This window comes from Octodon degus, unplaced genomic scaffold (genome assembly GCF_000260255.1).
Source record: "Octodon degus isolate 3935 unplaced genomic scaffold, OctDeg1.0 scaffold00006, whole genome shotgun sequence".
NCBI classification, from domain to species: Eukaryota; Metazoa; Chordata; class Mammalia; order Rodentia; family Octodontidae; genus Octodon; species Octodon degus.
The window spans coordinates 32,905,249-32,919,393 of record NW_004524582.1 but is presented as its reverse complement, the minus strand read 5'-3'; the positions used below and the strand labels follow the sequence as shown (position 1 = coordinate 32,919,393).

General features: G+C 54.2%; 2 protein-coding genes across 5 annotated transcripts in view; one reads left to right on the top strand and one right to left on the bottom strand.

The window, feature by feature from the left end:
• Nsd2 (nuclear receptor binding SET domain protein 2) overlaps positions 1-3,826 on the top strand; it is a 60,674-nt gene extending 56,848 nt beyond the window's left edge. For 3 of the 4 annotated variants that reach the window (XM_023700142.1, XM_023700150.1, XM_004624617.2), the window contains one exon: positions 775-3,826. In XM_023700142.1, coding sequence (XP_023555910.1) covers positions 775-1,049 — 275 coding nt within the window. In that variant the 3' untranslated portion in view covers positions 1,050-3,826. The remainder of the gene's footprint in view (positions 1-774) is intronic. The other variant, XM_023700156.1, reaches the window with a different exon arrangement.
• A 664-nt stretch (positions 3,827-4,490) lies between these two features.
• On the bottom strand, positions 4,491-9,004 carry Nelfa (negative elongation factor complex member A). The gene is made up of 11 exons (XM_023700140.1): positions 8,985-9,004; positions 8,669-8,840; positions 8,031-8,192; positions 7,377-7,466; positions 6,862-6,992; positions 6,716-6,785; positions 6,469-6,557; positions 5,793-5,904; positions 5,113-5,390; positions 4,930-5,029; positions 4,491-4,846 (listed from the first exon to the last, which is right to left on the bottom strand). The coding sequence occupies exons 2-11, from the start codon at positions 8,838-8,840 to the stop codon at positions 4,662-4,664; spliced, it is 1,389 nt and encodes a 462-aa protein (XP_023555908.1). The 5' UTR covers positions 8,985-9,004; the 3' UTR covers positions 4,491-4,661.
• Positions 9,005-14,145: the final 5,141 nt, after the last annotated feature.

The window sequence follows — 14,145 nt, the reverse complement described above, 5'->3', positions numbered from 1 at the left end:
CCTCTACCGGATAGAGTTAACAGGAGCGTAGAAACCTGTGCCTTAGGCACGGGTGGCCACACAGCGGCAGCCTCCCAGCCCAGCCACCCATGCAGCACGTGGCTCAGCTGTCCACGTGCAGCCTGCACACCCGCCAGTGCCAGGGCTCAGCAGCTCCTTGAGCACCGCGTCTTAGTTGTTGCTGCCCGTGCTGTTCTGTTGTGGTGCTATTTGGGAGGGAAGCTAGGGCTTCTTACGTAGTGGGTACGAGCTCAGCATTGAGCGATCCCTAGGCCTGAGCATCAGCTTCTACTTGGCAGTGAATGTAAATGAGCAGTTTGCACTGATTTGCATTTACTTGGCTAGATGACGTCAGATTTTATGACCCTGGGGACTAAACCCCACAGTGCTTTACCACTCAGCTCTAAGTTGCCCAGGCTAGTCCTGAGCGCGGTCCTCCTACGTCAGCAGGGCTCCTCCTAGGGCTCTGGCCACAGTGGCATGATGCCCTGCTTACAGTTCCACGAAGCATGGTCAGGTGGGCATGGTACTGTGCGCCTGTCAGCCTGGCCGCTCAGGATGCTGAGGCAGAATGGCACGTTTGAGGCCAGTCTGGCTACACAGAAACGCCGTGTCTGATTGCTGTGGGTGGTCAGTGTCACTCAGTGCGCTGTCAGTCACTGCTGGAGGCCCTGGCCCTGATCCCCAGCTCGATGCCCTCCACATCACAGCAGCAGCCTTGAAGATGTCCGAGGCGTGGCATCACTTGGGCGCTGACGCTGAGCTCTGTTGCAGGGAAGTGGGAGTGTCCGTGGCATCACTGCGACGTATGTGGCAAGCCTTCCATGTCCTTTTGCCACCTCTGCCCGAATTCACTGTGTAAGGAGCACCAGGATGGGGTGGCACTGCGCACCATGCAGGACGGGCAGTCCTACTGCTGCGAGCATGACTTGGGGACGCAGGTCGGGCTGCGCAAAGGCAAGGCCCAGAAGCCCCCTCCTGAGCCAGCCAAGTCCAAGGGGAAGAGGAGGAAAAGGCGGTGCTGGCGGCGGGTCACGGAAGGCAAGTAGCGCCAGGAGCCACCGGAGCCGCTCGTCTGGTCCAGGCATGGGCCCCACCTCGGCCCCCGGCAGCCACGACAGATGTGCAGGCGCCCAGGAGGGAGCGCCCCACGGAGCCACCACAGAGCTGGCTGCACCCGCACTGACCACGCCCGCCACCTGACGCCCACCGCCAGGCCTCTGCTGGGGACAGCACAGCAGCCTCAGGCAGCGCCGACCAGGTGGTCTGTGTAAGAGCGAGGCAGGTGACACCTTGTCTCTGCGTGCAGAGTAGTCTCTGAGGGCCCGGAGCTGCTCCTGATGGCCAAGGCTGTGCCTGTGGTCACCCTGGAGTCCAACAGTCCTTATTTAGACTTTCGTTTTGAAACTGTTGTATGTTTTCTATACTAATGTGAATTTTCCTCAAAACATTTCTTTTCCCTCTGAGTGAGGCCAGCCCCATGCAGCCAGTGTTGGTGGCTTCTAGCCCCTGCTCTTCTGGATTCGGACTCACGCCCACCATGGAAGCGTTGGCCACACCGAGCGGTACTTCTCCCCGTGTAAGGAACACACATTTGGGGGAAGCTATGTATAGTTTTTAAATTTGGCTTTTTCCTTACCAGTTTCTGGCTTTTATGTTCAATATATTTTTGCTAAATCTGTGTCACAAATTACCGCTGACTACCTGTCATTTCCTGACGTGTCCTGAGATCTCCCGCAGCAGCAGCAAACTGGTACTGTTGAGTCACTGGCCACCACCTATCACCTGTCCCACTTAGACCAGTGAGCCCCAGTGCTACTTGGGGGTGCTATCAAGCGCCCCCCACACTCGTGTCACCAGGCTCAGTACCACCCATTTCTGTGAGATTTCAGTCCCCTCCATCAGTGAAAGGCCTGGCCTGAGAGCTATGGAGAAATTCCAAGCTGTCCTTGAAGATCTGGTCACCCATCCGCAAGAAAAGAGGGTGACGCACGGTGGAGGCTGCGCTCCGCACATCGTTGCCACAGAGCCACCGCTGTCCTCGGGAAGCACTGGGGTTGCCTGTACTGCTGTCCTACTCTCATCTCAAAGACCTGCAGCCTGCGCCTGGACTGGCCCTGGCCATGCTCCCTGGTGTGACTGCGCTTGGTGTCAGGGTGAGGACCTGCTGAGCACTGCATGCAGTCAGCACCCCATGGTCCAGGAAGGGACCCAAAGGAACAGGTGGTGTTACAGCTGGCCACTTCCTGCAGTCCTGGTTACCTCTGGAAGCCACTCGCCTGAGGCAAGGCGGCTGTGACTGTCCCTGCACAGAGCCCAATTCTGCTCAGTCTGTCCTTAAAAATACTGCATTGGTTCAGATTTCTGCTTCTTCTGCCCGAGACTCAAAAGCTGTTCTAGTGACAGCTGGGCCATGTCCCTGGCCTGGGGAACCCAAGGCTGAGGTTCCACACACAGGCGGGGCTGCACTTGTCACTCATCCTGTAGGTCCCTTCCCAGCAGTTGAGTGACTTCTGCAAGTCATACCAGAATTGGCTTTGCAGCGCACTTTGGGGAGCAGATTAACTTATTTTTGTATTTGACAGTAGTAAAATCTTATGATTTTTGAGTCACTTTGGTATTACTTCCAAATTGTTTTATCTTTCTGAAGGAAATATTGCAAAAAGTGTAAGTGAAATCCCTTTCCAAAGGCTATTCGTGAGCAAATAACACTAACTTTGAAAATCTTTATTAGACCAGCTTAGAAATCTGAGTACGAGGCCTTTCCCACGATAGGACAGGCACAAGGCAGTGGCCTGGCCCCAACTGCTCGCCTCTGTTCTGAGCCTGGGGAGGTTTGTTTCTGAGGACTTGGTGACTGATTACCAGCTTCAGTCCTTGGGCATTACTGTGAAGCAAAGCAACGTCAACTGCCCGACACCCCGAGACTCACTGGAGTCAGGGTCTGCACAGCCGCCCCGAGCAGAAGATGGCACCATGAGCTGAGTCACCTGCCCTTGCCGCCGCCACTGCTGCCTGGGCCTCCACCAGATGGCTGCGCTGTGGTCTCAGTGGGGAAGGCCTTTGAGGGTGGAGGGGGCCAGCTGTCCCTTTCTGCTTGTGCTGCCACCCATGGTCCACAGGCCTCAGGCCCACGCAGGCTGGCATTTTAATGCCATCAAATGTTGGCCTTGACATCTGAACCATGCTGATGTGCAGTGCTCGCCTGTCAGAACTACCTGATTTTTAGGAATTACACATACTGCGAACAACTGCCAGTTACCAGCATCTTGGGCTCTGAGCAGCGTACTGGTGACTGTCAGGAGTGACACGCCGCGCCTGCAGGGTGTCGCGGTGTCACCGTGCCTTGTCCGAAACCCAGCACGTCTCATGTGCCTCCTGTGTCTCCATTCCGTGTGAGGTCGGTTCCTTCTAGGAACACTGGGTGCTATCACCAGGTTTCATAGTTAGATTTTAAAACTTGAAATTCACCTTTTTGGGGGAGGGGGGTATACTGAAATAGAGATTCGAGAATTGCCAGCTGGGGAAATAGCATTTAAAGTGGAAATTTGTGTTTGGAAAATTGTGTATGAGTATTTTTTTATTAAAAGCATTTTAAAGGCCTTTTTTCTTAGACTCACTTCCTACAGGCTTGTGCCGATTCTCCTTTCTGAAAGCTCTACATGGCCGGGCCAGCTCAGCGGTGGGGTCCTCACATCTTCTTCCCACGGCCCTGCCTGGGAAGTGTAGCTGATGCAATAAATACAGTGGGTTCTAGTTTTTGGAATATGCTTTTTTCTCCTAAAAAATGGTAGGGGCCAGGGAGATGGCTCAGTGGAATAAGCGCTTCCCTGGTAAGCACAAGGGCCTGAGTTCAATCCCCAGGTGTGGCCAGGGGTGGTGGCACATGTCTGTAATAATCCCAAATACTTGGAAGGCTAAGGCAGGAGAATCTCAAGTTTGAGGCCAGCCTGGGCAAGTACACCATGTCTTAGATGAAAATGCAAGGGCTGTAGATGCTCTCAGTTCAATTCCCAGGTTTCCACTAAAGGTGGCATGTGGTGGGGGGCTGTGTCCTAGTCCTGTGGCAGATGACCTAGGAGCTACCAGACTCTGCGTTTTCTCACCAGGGCTTGTCCCCCTGGATTCTCACAGCTGCCTGGGAACAGGCAGCCCACACACCTCAGTCACCTGGCCTAAACACACAACCCTGCAGTTTCCTGTAGAAAAGTTCAGCTTTAATCACACACAGTCTTACCCAAGAGCAGGTCCCTAGAAGGGAGGCTCAAATGTCCACACGGTACAAAAGACAGATACAAAACCAACAGGCACTGGTGGGGTGCCAGGCCCAGCAGCTCTGGCTTGAACACTGTCAGGGCCATCTGCCAGTGCCAGGCACCCCCTCTGGTCCCCTCCCACCCTCATGAGGGCGGCACAGCAGCAAGAAACCCTTGCCCTCAGTGGAATTTCCTTAAGAAAAAAAATTAGAAAGGTAAAAATCTAACAGGCACTAGAATTAGGAAGTTACATTTTTGGTTAACTTTAACATTCAAAAATGTTAATATTGAATCCAAAAAAGTATCTTGATCACACAAAAAGTAACCCACGGTAAAATATAAAAAATAAGCTCCAAACACCCCAAGAAATGAACTAAGTTTTAAATAGGCCAGAGCTGGCAGCCCTCAGGACACGTTTGTCATGGGCTTGTACTTCTTGAAGCGTGTCCACTGGCCTGTGGCGTAGTTCATCTCGAACACCGTGTCCACCAGCATGGTGGTGCTGCCCTGGCCGTCAGCCTTGGGCAGGTCCTCTGTGTGCTCGCTGAGCTTGATCTGGATCACGTCCCCCTGCTCCTGGCATGGGTTCTCTGTAGGAATAGGGAGGGTTGGGCAGAGTGTGTGGGGGGCCAAGGACACCCCCAAGACCCTCCAGGCCAGCCTCGGGCCACACCTCTGGAGCCCGCCATGAAGCCCAGGATGAGGGCCTTCTCGGGCCGTGTGACCTTGTTGGCTGTCTTGAACATCTCCTGCGCAGCGAACATCTGCTCTCGCTGTGGACAAGGGGAAGGTGTGGGTACCCTGGCCAGAAACAGGTACGGCCCTGCACCCTGCAGGGGGCCCACAGGACACTTACTGTGAGGGACAGGTTCTTCTTAGGCTGGGGCTGGGCAGGGGGCTGGGTCTGGGGGGCCACCATGGCCACAGGAGGCGTCTGTGCAGCAGGGGCCACGGCTGGGGGTGTGGTGGGCGTCAGGGGTGAGGTGGGCGCCGCAGGTGCCGGTGCAGCAGGACCCAGGCTGCTGTTGTACATGGGAGCCCTCTGCTTGAACTGTGTAGGCAACGTGGGGCTCGGAGTACTGGGCTCCTCAGGTGGCCGGCTGCCCTGCAGGCTGGCTTCTCGGGATGATGGAGCTGCCGCAGACAGGGGGTATCTGTGCTCATGCCAGTCCAGGTCCCCCCACCCTGCACCCTGGACACTCCCTTGTCCAAAGGAGGCTCCAGCCCATAGGTCAGACCTCCAGCACCTACTCCGCTCCTGACAGGGCACTGGTAATGAGGGGGAGGGCAGCAGCATCTCCAGGGCTTTCTGCCCAGTGACACCTAGCTATCAGAGCAGGCCCCGCCCATGGTCAGCTTCTCCAGAACCCAAGGACCAGCTAGCGACACTGATAGGGGACAAAATTCCGATGCCAAGACGACAAGACTTTGGACCTGAAGCTACCCGCTGGGCAAGGTCCCACTGGGGGGAAACATATTGGTGTTGGGCAGCAGGCACTGAGGAGGGTGTTAGGGAGGTCGTCCAAGCCCCCTTACCTGGGGGAGTCTCAGAGCTGGGGACATAAGAGGACGCAGGTACCACACTGGGTGTAGAAGGCAGGTAGCTGGTGGATGGAAGTGTGGGCTCGCTGCTCAGAGACCCGAGTTTCTGGAAGGCAAGAGGCCACAGTCGCCCGGAAGACCCCCAGGGTTCAGCGCACCCCCTCCAACCTGGGCCACCTGCCGTGCAGTGACAGCCAGAGCGCAGCCCCATCCCCGGCACCTGGAGTCCTTCAAGGAGAGGCTCCCGAGCCACTGCTGGGGAGGTGAGGGGCCACACTGCCTTCCTTCCCATGACCACTAAGCAGTCGTACACACGCTAGGTAACGGTGCAGGAAGGCAAGCATCCACAGTAGTAACAGCCACCTCTGGATATTCGGGATCCCCTCATCCACCGGGCATCCCCTAGCACGTGTGGCAGGTACCCCCAACCTCAGCCTGACCTGTGCCAGGGCCTCAGCCATGCCGCCTCTCATATACATATACATACATATACATACATACATACATACGAGCGCACACATATGTACATACATATACATATACACATATATACTCCACAATGCCGCGGTCCTAGGAATCCAAGTTGTAACAGGAGGGCATGGGCTCTGCTGTGCCATAGCCAGGGGCACAGGCTGAGGTGGCAGTGGCGGCAGCACCTTACTGTCCCTACCTGTGTGGACACCAAGCCAGCTGCATAGTCTGGGGTAGCGTTCTCCACGACTGTCTCTTCCTTGGCCGGCTTCTCTACCACTTCTGCGTCTGCACAGATAGACACCCTCATCAGGACCGTGGGAAGGGGGTTGCCAGGCTGAGAGCATGGTGCCACAGGCTCTGGCAAGGAGGCTGGGTCTGCTGGTCCAGGAGAGGAGCCAGCCTGGCTGCCCACCCTGCCCCCACCTCGCGGCTCGCCCACACACCGAGTGTCTTCCTGCGCCGCTTGGCCTCACGGCCGGCACCCACAACACCCAACTCGGAGATGTCGAGGAGCTGCAACAACACAGCCACACTTAGGGTCGCACACAGGCGAGGGCCTAAGAGGTGGGCAGCGAGGGGGCGGGCCCACCTTCACACCCCTTTCCTTCTGCAAGGGGGTCCTGGATGGCGGGATCGGGGTCCGGTTCCCGGCAGGGCTGAAGACGCTGGGAGTGGTGGGGCTCCGGAAGGGCGCCTGCTTCGGGATGCCTTTGAGTGGGGCTGTAGAGAGGGCACCCAGTGAGGGTGGGTGGTTCGCAGAGGTGGGTCTTGCCCTGTGTCATGTCCCACCTTCAGCTTGTGTGATTAGCTTGAGGCCAGGGCTTTCCCCATGCTGGCTCAGGCCTCTGCCCATGCTAATGAAAGATGGGTGCAGCCCTGCCAGGGGGCCTTCTTGGGCACAAGGGACACAGTCCAGGCAAGGCTGTGGGGCACAGCATGGGATCAAGGGCAGCAGGCTCTGGCCCCCACGCATGGCAAGTCTTCGGATCCTGCGTCTGGCCTAGGGACCCCCTTTCCTCGCACTGACCTTCATAAAAAACCTGGCTAAGCTCGTGCCCACCCCCAAGTACGCCACAAAGGCTGGAGCCTGGTCCATGGCCTCACTTGTGGTATCCATCTTGCGGAGCAGCCCGCGGCCCTTGGCGTGGAACGGCACCCCTGTGCTCCTCTTCAGTTGCTGTGCTGTCTCCGTGGCTGGGGGGAATGAGGAGGGATTGCAAGTGTCAGCATGACCGTACCCCCAGGTGCTCAGAGGCCCCCACAGTCTAGGAAGCTCCAGTGGGTGGGCACCTGAAGGCTCCCTCCAGTGTGCTGCCTGGGTTTCCCCTCACAGATGCACAAACTTGAGATAGAAACTGCCACGCGGTGTGAGGACAGGCCAGGGCCCAGATGGGGGCTCCATAGTGCCCCAGAACAGTGCCAGCCCCAACAATGCCTCTTCCAACCACAGCCGCAGCCAGCTGCCGTGAGGCTGACGCTGACTCCTGACCACAGGGCACATGCGTATGCCATGGAAGTCCATTCTGTGACCACTCAAAATAAAACAGCTATTAAAATCTACATCTGCTTTTGAGATGGGGTTTCACTACCCTGCCCAGGCTGGCCTCAAACTCCTGGGCTCAAATGACATGTCTGCCTCAGCCCCCGAAGGAGGTGGCACACTGTCTCTGAAAAGCTAGCCTAGGTCATTTAAAAGTCTTCAATCTGGAAAGACAGACAAGCCCCGAGGACAGCAGCGCGGCGTGTGGCCACACTCACACTTCTGCAGCAGCTCGGCACGCAGCGTGGCACTCTTGGGCTTGCGCTTCAGCTGGAAGTGCTTCACAGGTGGCGTGAGTGGGCCGGCCAGTGTGGTCAGGGCATTCTTGTTCAGGTACTGGCACTCCAGGGGCAGCATGGCGGACGCCTCACACTCACCCACTGCAGGGACCAGAGTCAGGGGTGCCCTAGTCCACCGAGGGCCCTGAGGCTCTGCCCTGTCACCCTGGGGCAGCACCAGGGTGTCCTCTGGGGACAAGACTGCTTGCACTAGCTTCCCAGGGACATGTGGTCATAGAGGACGGGAGCTTAGTAACATCCCCCACCCCCCAGGAGGTGACAAGGTTCCTACTGTGACACCGCTGCCTGCAGCAAAAACTCGCCAGACGTAGGACAGTAGGACAGGAGGCAGTCCCGCCCAGCCCAGGCGCTGCTCCCAGGGGTGGCAGGCCTCTTCTCCAATTAGGGGATACTCCCTGAAAGGGCACCAGTGCCCCACATGTTCTTCAGAACCATCTGCCACTGTTGGCAGCAGCCTGCGGGCATCACAAGGTTTGAGGCCCACTCTAGAGCAGTCCCAGCCGGGGGTGGGGGACCTCAGGAGAGAGTGCCCTCACGACCAGCCAGTGGATACGTACCCTTCTCTCTAAGCTCTCCCAAAATATCTTGAACGTTGGGGTTCTGCTCTTCGAGGTCAAGGTTGAGTGATCCCGTGTCAGGAAAGGACTTCAGGATGTCGGCAACCATGAGGACCCAGGGGTCCGAGTCCAGGGAGGCTAGCTGGATGATCTCCAGGAGGGCACCCTTCATCTGTGAGCGGGGAGCCAGTGAACACTGCAGGGCCCACTCTGCACCCCTACTCAGTTCCCTGCCCAGCTGGCCTCCCCAGGTTCCCTCCAGGTCCCAGGATCCCTTGCGGGCGTGGCAGCACAGCAGGCCACAACTCACGCCCACCAGACAGAGAGGCAGGTGGGGCAACCAGATTGGGGCCAGATCCTGCCCACTGAGCGTGCTCACACCGAGACTGAAACGCAACACCACCACTCTCTCTGGCTCTTTGGGGGCTCTGGCTAAGAACTGCTGTGTGCATAGACAGGATCTTTTAAAAAGAACCGTAAAAGAGATCTTTTGGGGCCGGGGAGATGGCTCAGTGGAATAAGCACTTGCCTGGCAAGCGCAGGGGCCTGAGTTCAATCCCTGGTTCCGCCAAAATAAAAAAGAAAAGGAAAGAAAGAACGAACGAACGAACCATCCTGGGGTAGAGGTCAGCTCAGCGATGGGCAATGAGGCTCTGAGCTCAGTCTCCAGGGCCAGAAAAGCCATCCCCAAACAAATGACCCTGCACCACACCCACAAGCCACAGAAAGGCTGCAGCACGCTGTGCTAATTCTGTCACCTGTTGGGCATGTGGGCCCAAGTGTGCACAAACGTGCTGCTGGAGGAGCGTGTGAGCCAGAAGCCGACATGAGCACAGGGCCTGGCCGCATACAGAGATCTGTCCGGGAAGACACATGGGTCCATCCACCAAGCAGCCCTGCTATGGTTTGTGTCCAGCTGTCCCCCAAAGCCTCATGCAGTCATGGGGTGGGGACTTCTAGAGGTTGTGATTAACTCATGATCCGCTGGGATTATGTGTGATCCAAGGCTGGGATTATGAGTCTTAGTACTGCTGGGTGTGAGTACTTCCCCTAGCCTGGGGCAGAGCGCCTGAATGTAATGCAAGAGGCAGACAGACTTTCTGCAGCCATTGCTCCTTGTTGTTGCTGCTACTGCTGCTGCTGCTCCGCCGCCCTGAGGTGCTGCTCTCTGCCCTGTGCCCTGGGTGCCTCGGAGCCAGCCGAGTAGGGACTGAAACCTCCAGTAACTGTGAGCTAAATAAACCTTTCCTTCCTTCGTTTTGGGTGTCAGGTATTCGTCCCAGCAATGAGAGAAGAGTAACTGAGACAAGCTCTAACTGTAAACCTGCAGGCACCTCGTATCAACCTCAAAATGTACGAAGTAGCAGGTCAATAAAAGGAACAGACAATGGGCTGGTGAGATGGCTCAGTGGTCTGGAGCACCTACTTAGAGCAAGCTTAGCAAAGCACAGGGACCGCGGTTCAATCCCCAGCACCACATGCCAGCCTGCCCCGCCCCCTGGTGGGCTGAGCTGGCCACACACACACACACACACACACACACACACAAATAAAATTTAAAAAAAGAACTGAGGAGCCAGTCGTGACCACAGCACTGAGGAAAGGCGAGTAGGTGTGCCTGAGCCTGCTCCCCATACGGGGGGCATGGTCCCACCAAGCCCGCTCTCGCTTCTGCAGAAACCAGCCATGTATTTTCCACTATACACATCCTAAATTCTAAGCACATGAAATAATTTAGCCTACATTCTCTGATAAGAGCTCACTAGAGGTAGAAATTGCTAAAACAAAACTAAAGCCTGTTCTCTTTGTGTGGGAATTAAGAAATACTTCTAAATCATCCAGAAGTCAGTAAAAGTATCATGGGAATTAGAAAATAATGGAGCTTGGGTCAGGGAGATAGGCTGGTGGTCTAAGCACCTGCCTGGCAAGCGCAAGGACCTGGGTCTGATCCCCAGTACCACATGCCGTGCCAGCCCCGCACCGAGCTGGCCACCAAAACTGGGCATGGTGGTGCATGCCTATAATCCCAGCAGTGGGGAGGCTGAAACAGGAGGATCATTGTGAGTCTGAGCTATGTCATGAGATATTGTACCAAAAATAAATAAATAAATAAATAAATAAATGGAAATAATGGAACTTGATCCCATGTATTGAACTTCCAGGATGCAGCTAAAACTGTAATGAAGAACATCCGTGGCCTCACAGGGAAAATTAAGGATGAGCTGGGTGTAGTGGCACATAGCTATAGCCCCAGCCCGTAACCTGGGAAGCTGAGGGAGATGGATCACAAGTTCAAACCTGACCGAAGTATTACGAAACCCCACCTCTCAGACTGCACGACTTCGCACCTGCCTCACATGTGCAATGGCTGGGGCTGATCCCCAGTACCACGGGGAAAAGGAGAAGGCTTAAAAATGAGGTTTGCATCCATCTAACAGCTGAGGAAAATGAAAAAAATATGTAACAGCAAAGGAAACAAAGAACATCAACAAAGTTCAAGTTAAAGAAAAGAGTGTAAAGTCTTACAAAATTGCCAACATCTGGTGAGAAGAATCAAGAACAGAGAACACAGAAAGGGGAACGAACACCAAGACCTGTGTGCTAAGGTTAAAGCCAAAGCATAAAGCCAAAACTTAAGAATATAAAGCCAAAATAGCAACTTTTTTTTTTTTTGCTAACAGGAATCAAACCCATAAACTCAAGCCCACACCCGCAGGCACTGTGCCAACGCTCAGAGGCCTTCCCACAAAGAGACCCAGGCAGTAGGTTCTTACTACCAAGTCCTAGCATTTATGAAGAAATAATTCTCTTGGTAAGCACAATTTTCACAGAAGAGCAAAACACAGGCTGCACTTTTACACTTTTACAACGGTAGGACAACAGTGTCAATACCAAAATCTGCAAACACAGTACAGCTCCTGTCCCCTGCACACACCTCTGGTGTGTACCAAGAACACTAGCCTGCCTGCACACGAACGTTCACAGCAGCACTATTCCTCACACCAGATTTGGAGACAACCTACATGTTCACCAGCTGCTGCCTGCACAGCTACATGGTCTGTCCCCACAAAACCAAGCAGCAGGGAAAGGACACTACGCTGACACCGGCTGTCCGGCTATGGAGGGGACGAGCCCTGAGGCAGCGCGTTATAGGAAAGACAGCAAGTGCAAAGGCGACATTCTATGTTACGATTATAGGAAATACACAGAGTGAGTAGTCCAGGGTAGAGGAGTGGCTGCCCAGGACTGAGGAGGAGGGGAGCTGAGGGACTGCAGAGTCTGGAATGGGGTGCTCCAATGTTTCAAAACGGATCAAGGCAATCAATTCTTGGGGTCGGGGAGATGGCTCAGTAGAGTAAATGCTTCCCTGGCAAGCACAAGGATCTGAGTTCAATCCCCAGTTCCAAAAAAAAAAGACAAAAATTCTATATATAATACCTAAAGATCTCTCAGTTGTACATTTTCCAAGCTGAACCAAGTATGCATGAAATGCATCTCAACAAATCTGATTTAGGGGGCCAGGGGGATGGCTCAGTAGAATCAGTGCTTGCCTGGCAAGTGCAAGGGCCTGAGTTCAATCCCCTGTTCTGCCAAAAAAAAAAAACCCAAAACCCAACAAATCCGTTTTAAAAACACTCTCAAGCTAGATATTGTGGTGCATGCCTATATTTCCAAACTCAGGAGGCTGAGTTTGTGATCAACTTAGGCACTGTACCAAGACCCCATGTGAGGGGAAAAAAGAAAAAGAAATCCTCATTATAACAAATAGAATTTTTAAAAAATCTCCTAATAGAAGACACTTCTCTCAGTGATCACATAGAAGATTGAGGTACAAAGGGCCCTTGTGTAGGACAAGAAAAAGAAACTACTAATTATAAGGAAAGATTAAGATGATTCTACATAAAAACTGCAACCAGCAAGACTCCAGCAAAACTCAGGTATGTTGGGCTGGTTAGGTAGCTCAGCAGATTAAAGCACCTGCTTAAGCTGATGCTGGGGCTGGCAGTTAAATCCACCATCTCCCAGGTCAGCCCCGCCCCGCCCTCAAGGCTCCCTGAGATGGCAACTGAGACTAGGCACCATACCTGTTATCCCAGTGCTTGGGAAGCTGAAAACAGGAGGCTCATCACTACAAGTCCAATTTGTATAGTGAGACCCTGGAGACCCTGCACTAAATACATTAAAAAAAGCAAAAAAAAAAAAAAACCCCAAAACCTCAGCTATGGAAACTCAGTGCCTGAAAGCCAACTACAGTTCAACATATCAATTAAAAAAAAAAAATAGGAAATAGTTTCAATAGGCACTCTTTACAACAGCATGAAAAAACATGAGAGCAATAGAAGATGGAAGCCTCTACAGAGAAAATCATAGAACTATGAAGGATCTCTAAAGACAGGCCCATATCCACAGCCACAGGAGTCCAAATGATACAGATGCCACCATACATTCGTAAGTATCTTGGAGTCCCAGCAGGGTACATGCAACCTGAGAAGGGAATATAAAACACACACAGAGGTGCAAAGGGCCAAGAGCTGGTTCTGAAGGCCACCCCGTGGGTGCTATGCCCTGCCTGTTAGCTGCCCAAACAACACCTGTCCGGGCTTGCAAGAAGAGATGTGTGCACATCCGTTCCAGTCAGCAGGGCTGGGCCAGGGGCAAAGCCTGCCCAGTCCCACACCGCCGTCACTTCCGCCGGGATGAGGGTCCAGGTGCAGGAGCGAGCTCTGCCGAGCGGACGCAGCGGAGGTGGCGGCCTCCACTTCCTACAGCTAGAGGCGAAGCCAAAGCCGTCCAAGACCTAAAACTTCTCCAAGAAAGCCTGCGCGGGGGACATCCACACCATGCATGAAAGACGACCTCTCCTCCTCCCTCGGGCCCCTCTCCTGGGAAGGAAGAGACCAACAATCGGGAAAACAGCAGGTTTGAACAGAGAAGTCACAAAAAGCCGAGAAACACGCAAGTTACTCCTCCAAGCAGTAACGAGGCAGACACACACTAAACCACTTGGCAATATTTACACACCCACTAAATAACTCCTCGGCGGTATAATTTGACAACTCTGAAAAGCAATTTAGCATCTTTCTAATGCCCCTACAATTGCACCCCTAGGTATTCTACCCTGGAGAGACACACTGACAAGCATCCGAACGCACATACGGTAAGAGCGTTACTCACAGCAGAGAAAAGCTAGCTATAACCTACATGTCTCTCCACTCCGTGATGGATAAGGTGGTGTGGGCTCAAAGAAAGGACTATCACACGGCAGAGAAAATTAAACCTCTTCCACCGCAACCTAGGTCAAGCTGTCAAGGTGCCCAAAGAGACACGCCACCGTCCTCAACGAAGTTCCTTAGCACCAACTCCAATTAGGCCAAGCCCAACTGTCCTGTCCGGCCGCGCGAAGCCGGGATAGGACGAGGGGGAAGGCTCGGTTAGGGCCGGAGGCACTGGCTCGAGGGAGCGTTCGCGACCTCTCT